Genomic DNA, 18,595 nt, shown 5'->3' with positions numbered 1-18,595 from the left:
CCTTTAGTATATTGGAAAAATAGTTTATTTACTTGGTTTGGTGGAATTAAATTTGGGTTTAGTTCCGGTTTACAGGATTTGATAAATATACCTCGAATTTGGTTAGGAGCGGTTCCACTATACATTGAACAATGAACACTAGTGAAATATTTGGTATGAACCGGAATTTTGTACAGAGCAAATAATAAGTGGAAGAAAGAAGAGACATTCATCGATTCTTCTTCTTCCCTGCAAGAATAGGTTGAATTTGAAGCCTTCTGTTAAAAGCTTCGTTGAAGAGAAAGCGTGTCTGAAATGCAGAAATGATAGGAAGCCATGCTAAGATAGCCATTGGTGCAAACAGAACAACTCCCATTCCATAATCATAAGCTCGGGCAAGAACCTGTGTGAACTCCCATAAGCTCGTTCCTTCTATCTTTGGCCTAACCGCTTGTGCAATCTGCAACAACGATTTAAGGGATGTCATAAGAAAGTAAATGTGATGTTCTTTTTAAAAACAGTGAGAGGTTGATTGAATTGTGGTACCAGAATCAGACCCCAACCGGTGGGCAAGAAAGCTAAGCAAGAGACTAGAAGGTCCTTGACAGAGAGGTGACAGATGTTTGATAGAGTGATAATGACTGTTAGAATGCTCACGAAGATGAAGACTTTGAAGAACCGAAATACGAGATGCTTTCTTGTGCTGAAGAGTTGTCTTCCTAGGTCTACGGCCTGCAAGAGAAAACAGAGAAAATTGTTTAGCTTGACTTTGGTTCTGTTTTTATGCATTTTCTTATTACTCACAACAAGAGAAAGGGGATGAGAGATTTTACCTTGACTGTGAAGAATGTGGCGAGAATCACGACCCAAGAAAGCGCGTAGACTATGATATTTGTGTTGCTTTGGGTAATGTCAAGGTGATATACCAACCCATACTGATACACAAAGAACCTGAGGGACAAAATTATCTCCAAACAGCGAGCTCCAACACCAGAGCCACGTAGATGGGCTTGCTCGTCATTCCACCAAGATTGCCAACTCTTGTCTTGCTGAATCCCTATCCCACCTTGCTCTTTGATCCACCTGTTCCAGTCTCTCCAGTCACCGACTATTATTTCCCAGGTAAATCCTGAAGGGTTGAAGAGAAACGGGGCGCATAACCAAGTAAAAGACATGAACCACACTGAGAAAGTGATGAATGAGTAAGCCATGTTGCTTTGTGATGTATGCTTGAACAATTCGTAGACGACCAGAAGAATCATGAGCTCAAAACCTTTGATGAAATGGCTTCGAGAATATAATCTGTAATTTTCACTGAAGTTGGCATGGAACACCACTACTTTACGCCCTGTAGGTCTGTATTTGGCGCCTCCATGGAGAATTGTTCTGCCGAAGTAATGCGTTTTAGTTCCTAGAGAGAAAGTGAAGAAGAATGCAGCAAGCTGTAGCTGCATGAGTATGAAATCTTGAAAGGCTATGAGAAATCCTTTCTCCAATCCAATCTCCATCACCATTGGTAGACCAGTCAAGAGACCTAGCTGGATAAATGATTGAGAGGCAAGGGCTGTTTCCAATGATTTTATGTTTTTCACCTTGGCCTCAAGAATAAGCGTCTTCTGCAACCCACTGAGCACGAGGTAGAGTTGACCATATAGATAAATATATATCCCGATCACGGAAATCTGTACACATGTCAGCAGAGATTAGAGCTCATCCACAACTGATATAAGGAACCGTTATTATTCAGCTAAGTTTCATGGACGTTACCAAGCTACTGACGTAGAATCCAATGGTTGTGAAATAACAAGACAACATTCTAAAGAAATCAAAACGTTGTCCTAAACGGTATATGTCACGGCTAATAGTCTGTTCACTGTTTCCGTTAGCCACCTTGGCCTCAAACTTTGAGATTTGATTGAGGCCAACATCACGACCTTTTCCAACTTGGAGGTACTCATTGTAGGTTATGCATCCACGTCGTAGGGTGGTATTATAACCTACATAATACAAGGAAGAATGTCATTACATGTAAATCTTATCAAATTGCTGAGAAAGACCTCTTTCATATGTGATTTCATACCCGCGAAAACGTCCTCGCTTAAGTTAATAGTTCTCGATGATTTACTGATGCCACCCCTTGTTATGTGAAATATTCTGTCGAAGACATCTGGATGCCCATAGTGAAACCGGACTCTATAAATCAGTGACAAAAAAGTTAGGTTTTTGTAGTCGCAGCAAGTGGAAACTGTGATTTCCAGGGTTTATGATTATTGCCTGAGAGGATTAGCAAGAAGCCTTTGACCGATCGTTACAAAACTGGTTTCTTGATATGACATGAACCATGCTAGAGAAGAAACACTGCAATATCAGAAACTCAGTAAATTCCTGGCTTATGATATACCATGTTCTGGTTGTTACAGGGAGAATGATATTTGTATGTATGTGTGGAACAAACCTTCCGGTGAATATGTGTTCCCTTAACCCAAGAATTGTTGGAGGTCTTCTTCCACGGTTTCGAAGAAATTCTTGAAGGAGATTTCTCATTTTGAAAGCCTCTTCCAGGTAGTGATCCTAACATTTATGAGAGAAGTTTTAGAAGACACAAAGGTGGTTCATTAACTATACATCCAAGAGGCAAAAAACTTACTTGGTTCATGTCGATCGTCTGAAGTGCTTCACCTCGAGTGAAAACTATGGCGTGATTTTGATTCTCAGGCTTCCCCTCTCCAATGTTAGGTGGTCCAGGAAGTTTGACACGGTAAATTTCCTAGATTATCAAAATCAAGTTTAGTCATTGACTATTACCATGATTTTACAGTTCAACTTGCACATCAAATTATCAAGCATTGTAGCAAAGTTATTGATACCTGATCGAAACCGTTGACAGCTTTTACCAAAATTGAGTAGTAAACTTTCTTTGGAACATCCAACACGATTTCTTCCCTCTCCTCAACGTATGCAACACGGAGAGATGGGTACCTAAGTGCAACAGTCATGTAACAGTGCTTTAGGGAAGCATGTACAACTTTGGCTACTGAATCTAACTGAGATCATGTACAATTTGCATAACAATAAAAGCATACTTTATCATCAGATCAAGTATATCCTGCGCGTGGGGATCCCCAGCTGATTTTTGGGCTCCAAACATTTGGCAAGACACAACATACGTGAATTTCATATCTGCTAATGCATCAAGTTGTGCGGCTAAAGGTCGGTTACTTCGTTCCACGTCCTTGTATCCTTCAAGAATATCTAGAGGAGAAACAGGAGTACATTGGAATCAACCAAATAAATGTTTTGGAAAAGAAATTGCAAAGATCATAGGCTAGAGTCAAGATGACAAACCCTCGTCATCTGCCATGTCAAGGAAGGCTTGCAATTTCAAAGCTTCTCGGCAATACATCATTCCACGAACTGTGTTAAGCATGAAAACAGAACAATATTTTGTTAGTTCGCTATCAAAGTGTGATAAGGATCAATTAGGCGATTTTCACATATACTTATTGGTCTCACCTGTTCTACTCAATGTTTGTCCACGAAATGATGCCCAGTTTCGAAGCTCTTCTTCTTTACCCTCTTTCTTTAAGGCGTCCAAATTTTCACATCCCATTCGCTCAAGAAAGTTTTTCCACTCATCTAACAACTCAAAAATTAGACAACCTTGAAACACATACAGAGAAGACAGTCATCAGTCAAAATGAACACGTATTGTGACTTACCTGGAAAAATCTTCTGCATATAAAAGATGATTGACACACTAGACGTGGTGGAATGTAGTTCCTTGGTTGAAAAGTTAATGTCCTCCTGATAATGCGGAGTCAAAACACTGCAACCAAAGTGTTAGTCATCAATAGATGATCCAAGCATGTACTCTCTAGTTTTCTAGAGACTAAAGTAATAATTTGTATATAAGGTAACGTCGTGAAGGCAGACCTGAATGACATCATATTGCGTACTTTCGGAGCGTCAGGCATATCCATGAAAAGCGAAGTAGCAAAGAAAGATAGGCGCCGTCGAGCGTCTAAGTTCTCTGGTATGTCCATAGCACTATCTTTGACAGTTAACAATAACAGAAAACGCTGGATCTGCCGAAACCAATACAGAAATATCAGCACAGTGCAGTATTTTTGCAGGGTGGATCATTAAAGAACACATTGCAGCACGCTCATATGGTACCTGTTCACTCAATGAAGCACTATCTGGCAGCGGAAAATGAATGCATCTCCATTCTCCATAAGATTCAAACAACTGTGGTTCTATAACCCTCATAAAAATACCTGTGTCTTCTCCTGACCCCTCCCGAGACTGGAGCAAATCCAGAACTCTAAACATGCGAAGAATTATTAAGCAAGTTTTTAGCTTGTTCATTTCTTCGAACTAAAAGCAACAGTGGTTCCATGACTTCGAAATTCACTAACCTGTCACCATGTACCATCATATCATTTGTTACTAGCTCAAATATGTCCTGAAGAGCCTTTACAAGTTTACCATGCAGTTCTTCGCTTTTCTCTACCTGGAGTTGCTCGTCACTTCCCTCAACCTGGAATAGTGGAATGTACAAAAGAACTAACGTATTGAAAATACCCATTGGAACTACTACATTTTAAAGAAAACAGCTGACACTTCAAAATCTGAAATCTATAACACCACCACAAGATAATTACCAGGAGTTGAACCAGCTCAATACATTTTTCATGCAATGCTGGGAGCTCAGTCATCTTAAATTCTTCAAGCAAACTTGACTGTCTGATGCTTTCCTCTATTTCGTTTATTATACCAGATATAATCCTGAGCCATATCAAATATATAAATTACATACTGCAGCTAGCAGAAAATGAAGCAAAAGTTGTAACTAGAAGAGGCTACTATAAGGCATTACTTTTTCTCAAGATCACCAACAACAAGAATCTGAAGAATGTACTTCAAAGATTCATAGCATTCTTTTACTGCGTAGTACATGTACTCGTCTTTCCGAATCCTTCGATAAAGAACCTCATCCTTCTCGACAAAATCTTTTGCAATGCTCAGAGCTGTTGAAAACTAGTAAGATGGGGCAGCTATATTTACCAACAAACCGAAATTCCCACCAAAACAATTGTGTATAAATTATTCTAAAATGTACCTTATTTGCAAGGAGGAAAATGGGCCAACGGATGATCCCTGATAATACCTCCGATGACATCGGCATCGTCATCAAATCTAATTCCCTGAAGATAAAATTATACACTTATTAGCTATTTGTATATGTCAGAAGTTCTGATTCAGAACTTCACATGCAAACAATACAGAAGGGAGCAATTTACTTGTTACTTATCAGATCTTCTGTTCTGAAACTGTTAATGACTTGGTTCCAGACCAAGACAAACTTGGCCATACTATTTTTCTGGCCGTCTGACCCCTGCGAAAAAAGTAGACGAGTTTTTATGAAACTCATGTATAGTCCAGCTCATAAAAACAAATTTGTATAGTTTAGTCTTTCAGCATATACACGTGGTCGATTCAGAAATCCTCTTACGCTGCCTAAATTGAAGGGGAAAAAGCCTCTTTGTTTTCTCCTTTTCTCATCTTTTACTGAGTGTGGAATAAGGGATGCATTGAAAGCAGAAGGTAAAGTATGAAACCGGCCTCTCAACATGCCTAAAGTTCGAATCTGAATAGAAATAGAGGAAAATGTTAACTCTGGAAACAGCAACACCTGGCAGGAAAATGCACAAAATGACAACTCTCGCATTGCAGAAACATGTGCTTACCTCACCAAGGTGATGCAGAACTCCATACAGCCCACCAAAGATCGTACAGTAAACTGAATACCATATTTGTGTATCCATGAAATAGACCTGAAAATTTAACATTTCTCTCAGAATTGAAGGCATGCATGGAGATGGAAATCCACTTACTGAGAACTCACCACCATTATTGGCGCCCATACTGCGACAATTGCAGCAGCATTACTCTTCACTATAAAAGGAGAAAACAAAAATTTCTTTAGTGTGCTGCAATACATAATTTACAACAGAAGAAAAAAAATTAAAATATAAGAGTAAACCTTCTGGGAAAATTTCATGCCATTCATAATTCCGCACGCCAACTTTCATTATCAGTCGTGTAGGTTCTATTAGAGGCTTTATCTGCATTTTCCGATCATAAAGAATGTAAGAAACTGTTTGAACTCAAGGCATACAATATCAGTTATCAGTAGCGTCTATGTGGAAACTTCATTAGTTCTAGTTACCTCAAATGCATAGCTGAAAAAAAACTTAGTCAGGAGAACCAGAATCCAGAAGAAGGTGTATCTGAACAGAAATAAAAATAAAATCACCGAAAATTAGAAAAGACAAGACTAACAATAGAAACATAGAGGAAATTTGGCCCGACACATACTTGAATTGTGACACCTGAGTTTCTTGCATTCCTCGCCCAACATATAACCTAGGCTGCAAACAAATCAGCTAGCAGTTTAGGAAGTATTCGGATGGTACTTGCAAAGGGAGTTTGAAATGCACCAAAAGTAAAACCAGATTAACTGAAAACACTGTGCAATACATTAATGTGCTTTTTTATGCTCAACCATGAGAAATCTGCACAAAAGTGTGCAGTTTCTGAGAGTTAAGTACCTGTCCCCACCAAGACAAAGTTTTGAAGATGCGATGATTGGAGGTCTCAATGTATTTGCTGATGGCAGGAACGAAAAACAAGACCAACTCAATCGCACTTCCTGTCATGTATATCGTGACTGCCACCATGTATGGAGAAAAACACCATTCACCAAGCCAGGTTTTGTAATCTGTGAAATAACACATGTATTTCCTTCTTGAATGAGAATACAGCACTGGTAGAATAATAGTCCACATCGCAGCAAACCCCAACTTCACCATCTGCTTCTTCTTTTCATTGATCGGCATTGTGTTTCTGGCTTTCCACTTGAAGATTATGTCAAGAATACCTGCAACAAGCCCCATAAAATTTTAGCAATAAGTACTGTATCTTAGGTTGTATATTAAACACGACTGAGAACCTTTTATAAGCTTTAGAATTGCAGAGGTGATGAAAATGCTCATGACGTCTTCAAATATATTGGCATTAAACATTTGGAGTGGAGATCCCACATCATGACAAGCCATAATTATTAATGCCTGAAAGGAAAATAAGATTTTCATAATTTTAATGTATACTTGGCTATAATTTGAAGGATAAAAAAGCAGAAGAAGAGGAACCTGTAGAGACAAAACAAAGAAACTCCACATTCTGTCAAAGCTCCGGAATATCTGCCAAAAGGAACGAGTCTCTACAAAATTTGTCTTCCCCAGCCATCTTGAGGTTGGTTTAGTTTGTTCCTCACTGAGAACCTGCAGTGACGAGAATATCACATGACGCAAGGAAAAATATATCTATATAGCGTTTTGAGACATACAAGAAAATTCTTTGTATAGATTTTAAAAGCAATGCAATTTGCTGAACCCTAACAACGTTAGTCCTACAGCTCTTTATCTGAATGATGAATTTGGAAGCCGTTTACACATGAATTGACCAATTTGAATGATGTGCTTACTTAGATATTAAGCGATAATATGCTCCGTAGTCTCTTGAACAAGCTAGGAACACCATACTGCTATGACACAAATGAACAGGCTACTGATGAAAAAAGCTTCCATTATTATTCCTTAGGATACTTAAGTGTGTATATGCAAATGCATAATCAGGGGAAGAGATCCATGAGTTACAGATATATGTACCCCAAGTTCTTCGTCATCCTCCATTTCTTCATCCGTTTTCTTTGTCTGCTTGCGAAATCTAAGCATTCCTCGCCATCTCCCTGGTTTACTGGTATCTAATGATTCTACACAGAAGAAATCGTGCTCCGGACGCATTGGCCAACCTATTTCGAAGCATTCAAGAGACCTGTGGACGACGTAACAAGATTGATTAGTGATGCTCACGGATTCTAAACACAGATATGGTAGCAAAGAGACATAATATTGCGAATGTTCTGACCAGAAGAACTCATTCAGATCATCGTAATTTCTCCACATAGAATGATCAGCAGTTCCATTCTTGTTCTTCTCAGCTTCCTGCAGACATAACTATACAATTGACTACTCATTTTAAAGTTAATTCAAGCACTTCATCAAACAGAAGATCACCTTTTCGACAATCCTATATATGGGGGTAACTACATTCGCAAGGAAATATTCGTGTCCTCCACCATATGCTGGCGCGACCTTCTCCCCAGTTATCATACTAACTGCACTGGTTAAGACTCCATGCAATTCATATGCCATCTGAATTATCATCAACATCAAAATTGTGAATATTGATCAGATAGACTGATGAACTTTCTAAAAAGATGTGTTAATAACATAGAAACATAATTTTCCGCTTACGTGGTGGAAAATATAACACAGGCACTCTGGCATGAACCTCAAGTTCGACGCCTCTCCCCATATGAGAAGGTAGAGTCCTATATACAGTGTTTTATATTGTAGGGCTTCCTGTTTCACATAGGGCAACCTGCAAGTAGATGGACAGGCTAAACAGTTATAAATAAATGGGCTAAGGAGATGGAAAAAAACTATCGAAAGTGAACAGATGAATTTATCTAAGAATACCTGATGTTATTTTTTCTTCCAAGAAATTTGCACCAGTTTGTGTAGTTCTTAAAAAACTTCTTCATCAATGCATCTACTGCCTCATCACCAGACTGGTTACAAGAATTACGATTATGTCAGTTTCAAAGATAGAGAACTTAATCAATTCAATAAAGATGCGAAATAATACAACACCTTCGGTGCTGAAGACTGCTTCTGAGGTTGCCGTATAATGGTGTTACTGAGTAGTAGGATCATATGCTCTCTCTGATTGGCAACATTTCCATTCTAGCGGGAAGGTAATTGAAAGTCTGGTCACCATATGTAATTACAGTCTTTACAACACCGATAGCAAGTTCCGGAAAAGTACCTGGAACCCAAAGGCATACTGCAGAAATTCAAATAAATCCAGAAAAGGCTGGTGTCTCTGAAACTCCTCTGGAGGAGGCAACCCGCGAGTGTTACGTACAATTGCAACAGCAGCTTTAATCTGTATTTTATGACATAAAGGAACATTTCACCATGAAAATTTCAGTATGCTGTGTTACAGAACTATACTACAATGGGAAATCATAACAAGCAACAATTAGTTTTCCCCATGAGGCCATGTATCTTTATACCTCAGGCAGATGCATAATTGCTTGGTGTACCCCTCCTTTATCAAGAGGAAGAATGTTATACGGCACATAAAATTCAGATTTTGCCCGAATACTTTCTCTATCCGTAATGGCCTATCAGGAACAAATATTTTTTCAAGTTAGAGACACAACATTGTGAAATCGATGCAAAGTTATATAGATTCGGGTGGAGAGAAACAAAAAGATGAAGCAAGAACCTGGGGGCCAGCGCCACTTGTGACTGTCTTGAGAACTTCATACAAAACAGAAGCAATTCTGCGTGCGTTAATCAACTTCTCTCGCTGACTATCAAGATTAAAATTCCAAAGGTTAGTGTTGGTTAGCTGAAATTGAACAATAAGCAGCTATAGTGAGTAGATACCTATTATCCAAATTGAATGATGCACCATGTCTGATAATGTATTCCTTGTAAGCATGATAAACACGTTTGAGCTCCCGAACATCACTCTTCTCCTTTCTTCTTCTCACAGTAAACTCTTCATCCTGCAAAAGTAAAGTGATGATTTTTATGACTTATTCAGAAACTGGTCCACATCAATCATCTGATTGGTCAAAAAAAACCAGCTAGAATCATCAGTGTTTTCTTTCTACTACTCTCTTTGAAGACTTGCCTGTTCAAGCCTTTGAAGAAGAGAAGTTTTGAACTGCCGTACACCTCTTCCGGTAGAGTTTCTGTCCATATGATGAGCTATCTCGAAAGCATGAAAACGGCCTGCGACGGTAAATTTGCAAAAGATTGGTACTAAAGCATGACTCTTCAACAAGAAAGAAGGAATTTTGAAGGGAAGAGGGGAGAGTGAACACTCACATAGATAAGCAATTCGAGGTTCCTCAGACTCAACCAAGTTAGCTATACGAAGAAACCTCTGAATCTCAGAAGCTAATGTCGCCGGAAGCCTCTCGCTATCAAATGGCTCCGACGAAACATGTTCCCGAAAAGTAAGGGATCTCGTGAACTGACCAATTGGCGAATCATCCCGAGGACCCAGAATCGGCCGTGAGTAACTCGTGCTCGGGACATCAATGGGATCAACGGGGACGATTTCGTGAGACATAATTGGGAGAAATCAAATCAAATCAGAACCAGACGAATTAAGCTGATTCTTCTTTCTAGGGATTGGTTCGTCGGTGGGGTTTTGGAGGGAAGCATCGGGAGGAGGGAAGAGACGAGTGGAGAAAGAAGGAGTTATATAAAGAGGTAATTGCTTAGCGAGGTTAGTTTCCATGGCGGAATTTTTTTGAAAAAGGAGGGATTTGAGAGAGAGGATGATGATTAATGGGTGCGATTTCCTTTTTTTTTGGCTTTTTGCTTTCTTTATTCCGTTGGCCGTTCTTTTTTTAGAGGGAAAACTACATAAGAGAGTGTCTAGGTTATTTATTATTGGGCTATATTAATTTAAACCCTAAACTCTAAACCCTAAACTCTAAACCGCGTGTAGATACCCTTTATTTAATGGATGATTTTTTTTTTTTGTCGTCTAGATTTATTATTAATTGCAAATTATGAGAACTGTTACATAGATGATTCTACAACTGACAATTCTTTCCGACCCTTACTAGATTCACGACAGACTACACTTCCTTCTTCGTAATCTTGATGAAAACCTTCAATGATCCACGACCTGGCGACACTTCCTTCTCTGCGTAGAATCTTGGCGAACGGCTATAATTGTACATCGCTGGAGATCTCTTGCACACTTGCCTCCATTAATCTGCAAATTTGTTAATAAATCGCAATATCTGGGACTCGAACCCCAGACCTTTTGGTGTAGAAGCATTAATCAACCCTTTGTCAACCAATGGGCCAAGGAGGCTTCCACTATTTAATGGATGATTATTATGTATTTCTCAGTAACACCAAATATATGTATTTTAACAAATATAGAAAACTTGTAGAAAAATATTCTTTTTTTTCCAGATTTACAGTAATATAATTTGCGGGAACTTCTTGTTTAAAACGTAACGATGATTATTATTTTTTAAAAAAATTCATTGTTGGATATGTGAAACAATTCAGTTTTCACTTTACTATATAGCTTTTTTCTAGATAGAGTTACGTCACAGAGTTCTTTTTGTAATTTATAAATAGGTGATATAGTATATTTGAAAGAAAAAAAAAAACTATTGACCAGTTTTTTTATTAGTCTAATTGGGTTTAATCACATTTTGGAAGAAATGTAATTTGTATTCCTAATTGTAAGTAGTAGGTCTAAATTCTTATTAGTACATGATGTGATTAAATCCTTGGAATCATTGTCATATTCATATAGAAGAAAGTTGAGATTTATCATTTATTATATTAATTCAATCAATAGAGGGGAAGTGTTTACTATAGCTTGCATAATTGGTCTTAAATGTCAGAAAGATTAAAGTTGGAAAGATTAACTTTTTAATTAAGTAAGCTTTTTTCTCCAAAAGAAACAAAATAAAGACGAGTTAATTAAAGTGAAAGTTAATAAGATAAGCAGAAAGAGAGACATTTGGCAATTGGCACATGTAGTTTTACTAGTTTTGTTGAAGAGAAAAGAAAAGTGTTTTGTTACTAAATTCCTGCTAAAACAGCAATAATCTACACCATCAACGTGCATGGGACAAGAAAAAAAAAAAAAAACATAGAAAAAGTTTAGTGACTGTAAAGCAGCCAAATCTTATTTTAATGAATTGGAATATAAAGCATATACTTGATGGGCATTTGTATCTATTTCTTAGTCACTAAGAATATACTAAAAGACTACAAAAATAACTTGGTGTCGAGATCAAAACCAATTCTTTTTAGAACACCACCAAACTCAACTTTTCTTTCTGTGTTTTTATTGTTTGTCTTCATTTTCTCTTACGTTATTTACTCAATAAACTATAAATGCATAAGCCTCTAGTGAAGCTTAATTGATGCTAGTTTTGTACTAACTACTAACCAAAAGTGTTTATTTAGTGTGATGAGCTGATGTTTGTGCCTTATATATAGAAATGGACTTTTGAGTATATCCACCGATATATGATTCTTGGATATGTTAATCAAAAGCCCATGTCTTATGGGCCTTATGTTATACCTGCAGGCTCTTTAACCCTTTTTAGCTTCAAAACATCTTTATCCAATAAATTTTTAATATTTTATGGTTTTAAAATTTTATCAAAAACTCTCACTTCCAACCAGCACTTGCTGGTTTGTGTGAATATTGTTTATGTGTCACGATCTGAATCCAAACTCCTGTATGTATTTCATGTTGCCGACAAAAATAAGCTCTCATTACCATTTTTTTTTTTTTTTTGTTATGTATATTTCTAAAGCAATAAAACAGGATTTTCACTTTTCAGAAATTATTGTCATAATTTAACAGCCGGATTAATTCAAGATTCTATAACCAAATTCATTCATTCCACACCAATATATCACGTTATATTATGGTTAAAATACACTTTTGTAAAAATATCAATCATAAAAAAAGGAAAAAAAAAAACATGTGAACTTTCAGATGTTTGCATCCAGTTACATCTTGATGCATGCTAGTTTTGATAATTATTATTGTCAAGTGATAATCACGATAGTCTTTTAAAATATTTCTATGTAAATTGCTTTCTCAACAATTATAATATTTATATAAAAGAAAGTAACATCAACATAACATTTACGAATACATACATGAATTTAAAAGGTTAGATAACTGATTAAAACAGCCTTTCTTTCTTCTTTCCTTTTGTTAATTAAAGATTTATGAAACAGCCTTCTTATTCTTTTTTTTTGGTTAACGGATTACGAAACAGCCTTTGTTATATTATGACTTCACGAAATCGATTAATACATAACTACATCATTATTCTCTTGCCATAGAGAAAGAGTTGGTTCCTCAAATGAAAGTCCATAGTTAATATGAGAATAATAATCACCACCTTCAATCTCAAGAACACTACTATCTACCACACCATCCATGTAAGAAAGTTCCGTACACCAATTCATCATCTCATCATCATTTTGCAACGAAATCATACCAATATCAAAGTCGTTAAGCCACCCGAAATCATCTTCAAGACCGGTTATCGTCTGTTGGAGATCCATTTTCCTAGCTTCTATGGTCGGAGAACTCATGTTGATCTCCACTTCTAGCGATCTAATCACACGGTTTAGTTTCTCTTCTTCCTCTTTGTTGATGCTACTATGATTTTCGACGGGGGATTCTTCTTCCAAAAACGACATGATAAGCTCGTCGTTGATAACCTCCACGCCGCTTTGATGATCAAACCCATATTGCGTAGAAGCCATTTGTGAGAAGAGAGAAAGAGTTAAGAAGATCAAATATAGTATATAACTTTGGAAATATATTATGGCTTGAGACAAAACTAAGGTCTTATATATAGGGAAAGGTTAATTAATTAAATTAGGCAGATTGGCGTATGAGATAAGATGTCCCCCCCACACTACACGACCAATCATGTGATCATATGTAATGTAATATGATGATATATATTGATGATGATAATAATAGTTAACAATAAAGAATAAGAATAGGATAGTATAGCTTTTGGCCTAACAACTGATAATGGACCATCGATGAGACATGACTGAATGAAATTAATTCTTCAGCATATATATATATATATAATAAAGTTAGTTGAATGTCAAATTTCAAATTGTACAAGTGGAATATGCGTACAGGCAAGATCTTTCAAGTTTGGTACAATGCAATACCCACTTATAGATATGGTTTTAGGACAGGCGAAGAAACAAAGCCGAGACATCTACTTTACTCGTGTTTGAAATTAATTTAGGAACAAATCAACGGACGTAGAATTATTTTATTTTTAAAAGGAGAACTTTTTAAAATGCTCCGGATAATATATACCACTACTATGTAGACAAAGAAAAAACCACTACTATAAAATGTCCACAAAGTAATTATTTTATGAAAGATTTTATTCTTCAGGAATCTATATATATAATGGAAGAGTTTTCTATCCATCTAGCCTATCCACCTAAGCATCCACCTAAGCAACATTATTTATTTTATATTAAAATACATTTTAAACATTTATTTAGGGCATATGTATGTTACTTATAATTAATAGAAATATTAAATAAATCTATATATATAATTAGAGAGTTCTCTCTCCATCTAGGGTGTCCACATCATCATCCATGTCATCATATTTTCTTTTTTTTGTGGGCTCCACATATTTTATTTATTAAAACAAAATACTATAAAATTAAAATTAATTCACACATTAAACTAAAACAATATTTGACAAAAATTAAATTAAATATTATGAAAAAAGAAAAAATTCAATAGACAACTGAAAATTTGAAAATTTTGAATAGATAATTATATTTTAATATATAATGAATAAATGTTTTAAAATAGTTAGAGATAGTAAAAAAAAGAAAATTATCATATATTTTAGTGGTACAACAAATATTTATAAGTGTTACAATTATTTAGTAGAGTAAAGAAAATAAGAGTTTAAAAATACCAAATTTAAAGGTTTTTAATTAAAAGAAAAATTTTATTTCTGAAAAATAGGCATTTAAAATTTGAGTACCGACTCAAAAATATGAAGGATCGAGAACATATTATTATTTATCATTATAATATAATATAAATAGTTAAATTAATATTTTTTTCTATATTACTAATGTTTTCTAAATTAAAAAATGGTTCTTTGTTTCATTTTTAAATTAATACTTAAAAAAAATAAAAAAAAATATTAATCAGTATTTAGGAAATTAACATAAATTAAAAAAACTAAGGTGATTTGAAATAAAGCAAAAAACTATCCTAAACATCAAAAATAAAACTAAAATAATCTTATAGAATAATAAAGGGGTTTTTGCAAAAATGCCACTTTTTCAATGCCACTTTCAAAAGCCCCTTTTCAAAGATACACATTTTTTAAAACTTTATAAAAAATGCTCTTAAAAATATAAGATTTACCCAAATATGTATGTAATATTATTAAAACATACACAAACTACATTTCTATGTATCTAAAATCTTATAAATACTTTATAAATACCTTATAAATGCATTTTAAATACCTTTAAAAACCTTTAAAATATCTTGTAAAACCTTTGAAAAACCTTAAAAATCCTTTAAAATAACTTGTAAAACCTTTAAAAACACCTTATAAAACTTTATAAATACTTGGATCGAGTCTTCAAGTAGTAGTTACAATCCATAAGTACTTTATAAAAATTTCAGATTTAAAAAAGGGTATTTTTGAAAATGGACATCTAAAAGGAGCATTTTTGAAAAGGGACACACCAAAAGGGGTATTTTTAACAATTTCCCTTTTTTAAGAATACTATTTTTAATCATAATATATGTTAAATTATATATGTAGAAAGAGAATTTTGTATTTTTCAGATGGTCAAGATAAAGTGCAAAATTTCACGCTGAAACCTATGTTCATGAATAGGAATGAGTCCATATGTGAGATTTGGTGTCTATGAAGCAATTTTAGATGCACCAAAACTTGGTCGAAGAAACCTTATGACAAACATCTCCCCAGGAAAATAGATACGATCTAAGGAGAAAAAATATAGATGTCAGGAGACTACGAGTGAATCATAGAAGATAACGAAATAAAATTTAGTGAAAAGTGTGAGAAACTTTTTACTACTTGGAAAATATAATGCACACAGATAAAGTAAAATCTTTTAAAATTCAATTGGTTATATATATAAACAAAAAATGAAAATTTTGAACTAAATCCGCGCAACGTGCGGATACACAATCTAGTTGATTTGTATAGGAAAGAATAAATTGAATGAAATGTCAAAATTTAATTCGTACACCATCATCATTTGTAGAATTGATTGTTAATACAATGTTATCTCAATATTTGTGAAAGCTTTAATATCTACTTATAAATTATGACTAAATCTTAATAATATATAACTATTTCATAAGTTTTCTAATTTGTACGAATTAACAATTTACACGCCTATAAAACGGTTCGGGACACTAACGTGATAGATATACTGTAGTCTAAATGCAAATGGATGTCACAATCACAATACACGTACCGACACTAAATTTCGATTAAAGATATCAAAAAAAAAAAAAAAAAAGAAGCAGAAAACTTTAATTTTGGGGGTCGTATACGATATGCTTGATAAAGTACGTGCAGTGCCGGTCCGATAAATTTGGATGTCCTAAGCAAAATTAAAGCTTATAGAAAAAAAATTCTTTTAAATTAGATTTTTACCATTAAAAAGAATGTTGTAGTTATCTCTAAACACCCACAATATTTTTAAAAGACCCTACAAAAATTATTGTATATAAGAAAATTTAACAAATTTTTAAGTAAAATTTTTAAGGCTTGCCCTCTGCGCCGGTCCTAGGTACGTGTCACATGTGGGTGTTGGACGTTGGAGAAGAAATGATTTGACCGAATAAATGAGATTCAATTCGAAGCATCATAGCATTTAGCACGAGTGGTGGTTCTTATAGTTGACCGACCCACTCCATCTTCGTCGCATCAATTATCGCTCGGTTCACATGTCTCCACATCTCTTTTGCTCTTCTTTAATCTTCCCCAATCATTCTCCAATATTTGTCTGATTATCCCCTAGCATATATATATCTGATATAAAACCTTGTAATTTAATGGTTTTCGATAAATTAGTTGATCTATTGTGAAAAGAAAAAAAAAACTTAATCAGTTGCTATCGGAAATTACTTCACACTAGTCTATTGTATATTAGTTATCATCATCAATATAAATAAGTAATTTCCGATATCAACTAATAAAAAAATTCGGAATTATAATGGCGTATGCAAGTAGAAAATTATAAATCATAAATTTTAAATAGTTCCGAATTGTTTTTAAAAAAGTAACGTATTACAGATCATTGAGATTACTAAAATACCCTTTATAATGATAGTTTCCCGCCTTTACGACCTGCCTTCTCTAATCAGTAATCAATAGGTCATGCGGGGCGATTCTCAGATCACGATACACTAAAGGACCGGAAATATTGAATGTGGAAGAAAGCTTTCAGGTTTATGTCTTATTGACTTGGACTGCGATGATGACGACCTCCTATGTGAAAAAGGTAAGATGATTAAAGCAAGGAAGGTGTTCCATGAAATGCCCGAGAGAACCACAACTTCTTACAGTTTGATGAGGAAGACTACTAGGAGGTGTTCAGTGCTATGCCTGAGAAAAACGCGACTTAGGGTTAGGGAATAGGGAGTATTAATGGTTTCTTTCAGGTGACAAGGCACTAAACAGATTCTATATGTGAGTCATCTAAGAAGTTGTTGTATCCTGTTTCTCCGTGCGCCTAGATAAGTGGTTATGTGAAAATATTAGAAATTGAATGAGGTTATTAGCATTTTTTTTTCAGGGTATGGTAGAAGAGAATTCTGAGATGACATTAGCTTTGCCATTTGATTTTGTTGAAGCTTAAGAGAGAAGCCTTGTGAAAAATATGGTTGTATGAATTGATGCTTGTTTCAGAGATGGGTTTGGTTTGTTTCTGATAATTGAGAGAGGAGGAGGTGTCAGTTAATTGAAGCACTTTTGCTGTCCTCCATGCCTCTAGAGTGTGAGCGTCACCAAATATTTGAAGCTTCTGAACTTTTTGAGAAGGATGTTCTAGGAAAAGAAGACATCTCTAAATGTGTGGAGTTTTTCTTAGTATTAGCTAATAAGGACGATATCAACTGGACCGTTATAAGGAGAGCATGAGGAGGCGCTACACTGGTTTAATAAGATGTATGCTTTAGGAAAGAAGTTTCATCCAAAGCTCTGTGCTTTCAGTCGTGTGTTTTGGCTGCATTGATCTAACTTCTAAGGACTGCAGAATTGTGAAGATGAGCATGGCGTGCGACTTGTTAGTTCAAAATTCACTTGCAGGTGTTTCTTCTACATCAGCTTATGTTATATGAATCTTTTATTTAGCTTTTTGCAAGTGATCTGAGATTACATGGTGTTCCCTCGCAGATCAAGAGCTTAGCTTGGTCTTGTGGCTACAATGCCCCAAACATGTTCTCCTTGAACTAATCGAATATGAACTGTAAGTACCTGATTCTCTCTATTTTATTTACTCTGATACAAGCGGTTTAGAAGTTAAGACAATCATTATATGTTTTAGGATCATACTTCACAAATTTTCTTTTATATATAGTTCACAATCTCTTGTCTAAGGACTGTGCAAAAGGCTCAAAATGCTCTAGGATCAGACTTCACAAATATATAGGGGTACTTGATTTTCTCTACTTGTGAAGTCAATTGTTTTATTAGAATTTCCTCCAATCACTAATTAATGAAATCTGATATGCGTTCAAGTATTCTAATGATTATTTTGAACTTGTTACTTTGTTAAAATATGTAAGATTGTTATTTTTTCATCCCATAATTGAAAAAAAATCATACTATTTTGTTCGCAGAGAA

The 18,595-nt window shown here is 35.1% G+C and overlaps 2 protein-coding genes across 2 annotated transcripts; both read right to left on the bottom strand.

Annotated features, from left to right (window-relative positions):
• Window positions 1–74: 74 nt before the first annotated feature.
• LOC9318949 (putative callose synthase 8) lies at window positions 75–10,571 on the bottom strand. Its single transcript, XM_021031156.1, has 41 exons — window positions 10,011–10,571; window positions 9,814–9,914; window positions 9,564–9,685; window positions 9,400–9,487; window positions 9,185–9,295; window positions 8,935–9,054; window positions 8,760–8,852; window positions 8,586–8,677; window positions 8,361–8,487; window positions 8,121–8,258; window positions 7,972–8,048; window positions 7,713–7,878; window positions 7,194–7,325; window positions 6,995–7,112; window positions 6,594–6,922; window positions 6,361–6,413; window positions 6,212–6,272; window positions 6,026–6,107; window positions 5,888–5,937; window positions 5,730–5,816; window positions 5,495–5,629; window positions 5,283–5,377; window positions 5,102–5,186; window positions 4,859–5,019; window positions 4,644–4,767; window positions 4,398–4,519; window positions 4,156–4,303; window positions 3,913–4,064; window positions 3,699–3,805; window positions 3,493–3,615; window positions 3,325–3,393; window positions 3,063–3,231; window positions 2,847–2,958; window positions 2,627–2,746; window positions 2,435–2,550; window positions 2,254–2,337; window positions 2,060–2,172; window positions 1,747–1,976; window positions 813–1,661; window positions 526–711; window positions 75–439 (listed from the first exon to the last, which is right to left on the bottom strand). The coding sequence occupies exons 1-41, from the start codon at window positions 10,255–10,257 to the stop codon at window positions 209–211; spliced, it is 5,925 nt and encodes a 1,974-aa protein (XP_020886815.1). The 5' UTR covers window positions 10,258–10,571; the 3' UTR covers window positions 75–208.
• Window positions 10,572–12,865: 2,294 nt separating this feature from the next.
• On the bottom strand, window positions 12,866–13,765 carry LOC9321116. The gene has a single exon (XM_002882836.2). It carries the CDS (start codon window positions 13,458–13,460, stop codon window positions 12,996–12,998), a length of 465 nt encoding a protein of 154 aa, XP_002882882.1. The 5' UTR covers window positions 13,461–13,765; the 3' UTR covers window positions 12,866–12,995.
• Window positions 13,766–18,595: the final 4,830 nt, after the last annotated feature.

Source organism: Arabidopsis lyrata (assembly GCF_000004255.2).
Source record: "Arabidopsis lyrata subsp. lyrata unplaced genomic scaffold ARALYscaffold_3, whole genome shotgun sequence".
Taxonomy (NCBI): domain Eukaryota; kingdom Viridiplantae; phylum Streptophyta; class Magnoliopsida; order Brassicales; family Brassicaceae; genus Arabidopsis; species Arabidopsis lyrata.
Note: the sequence above shows the minus strand (reverse complement) of the source record. Positions and strands in the feature narration are given on the sequence as shown.

What these genes read in the sequence shown, in the direction of transcription:
- LOC9318949 (XM_021031156.1), bottom strand. Translation starts at nt 10,257, where the DNA reads ATGTCTCACGAAATCGTCCCCGTTGATCCCATTGATGTCCCGAGCACG. An exon ending in TTCTGCATCACCTTGGTGAG is followed by an intron (nt 5,630 to 5,729) that starts GTAAGCACATGT and finishes ATTTCTATTCAG; the next exon opens with ATTCGAACTTTAGGCATGTT. An exon ending in TATGCAGAAGATTTTTCCAG is followed by an intron (nt 3,616 to 3,698) that starts GTAAGTCACAAT and finishes TTGAGTTGTTAG; the next exon opens with ATGAGTGGAAAAACTTTCTT.
- LOC9321116 (XM_002882836.2), bottom strand. Translation starts at nt 13,460, where the DNA reads ATGGCTTCTACGCAATATGGGTTTGATCATCAAAGCGGCGTGGAGGTT.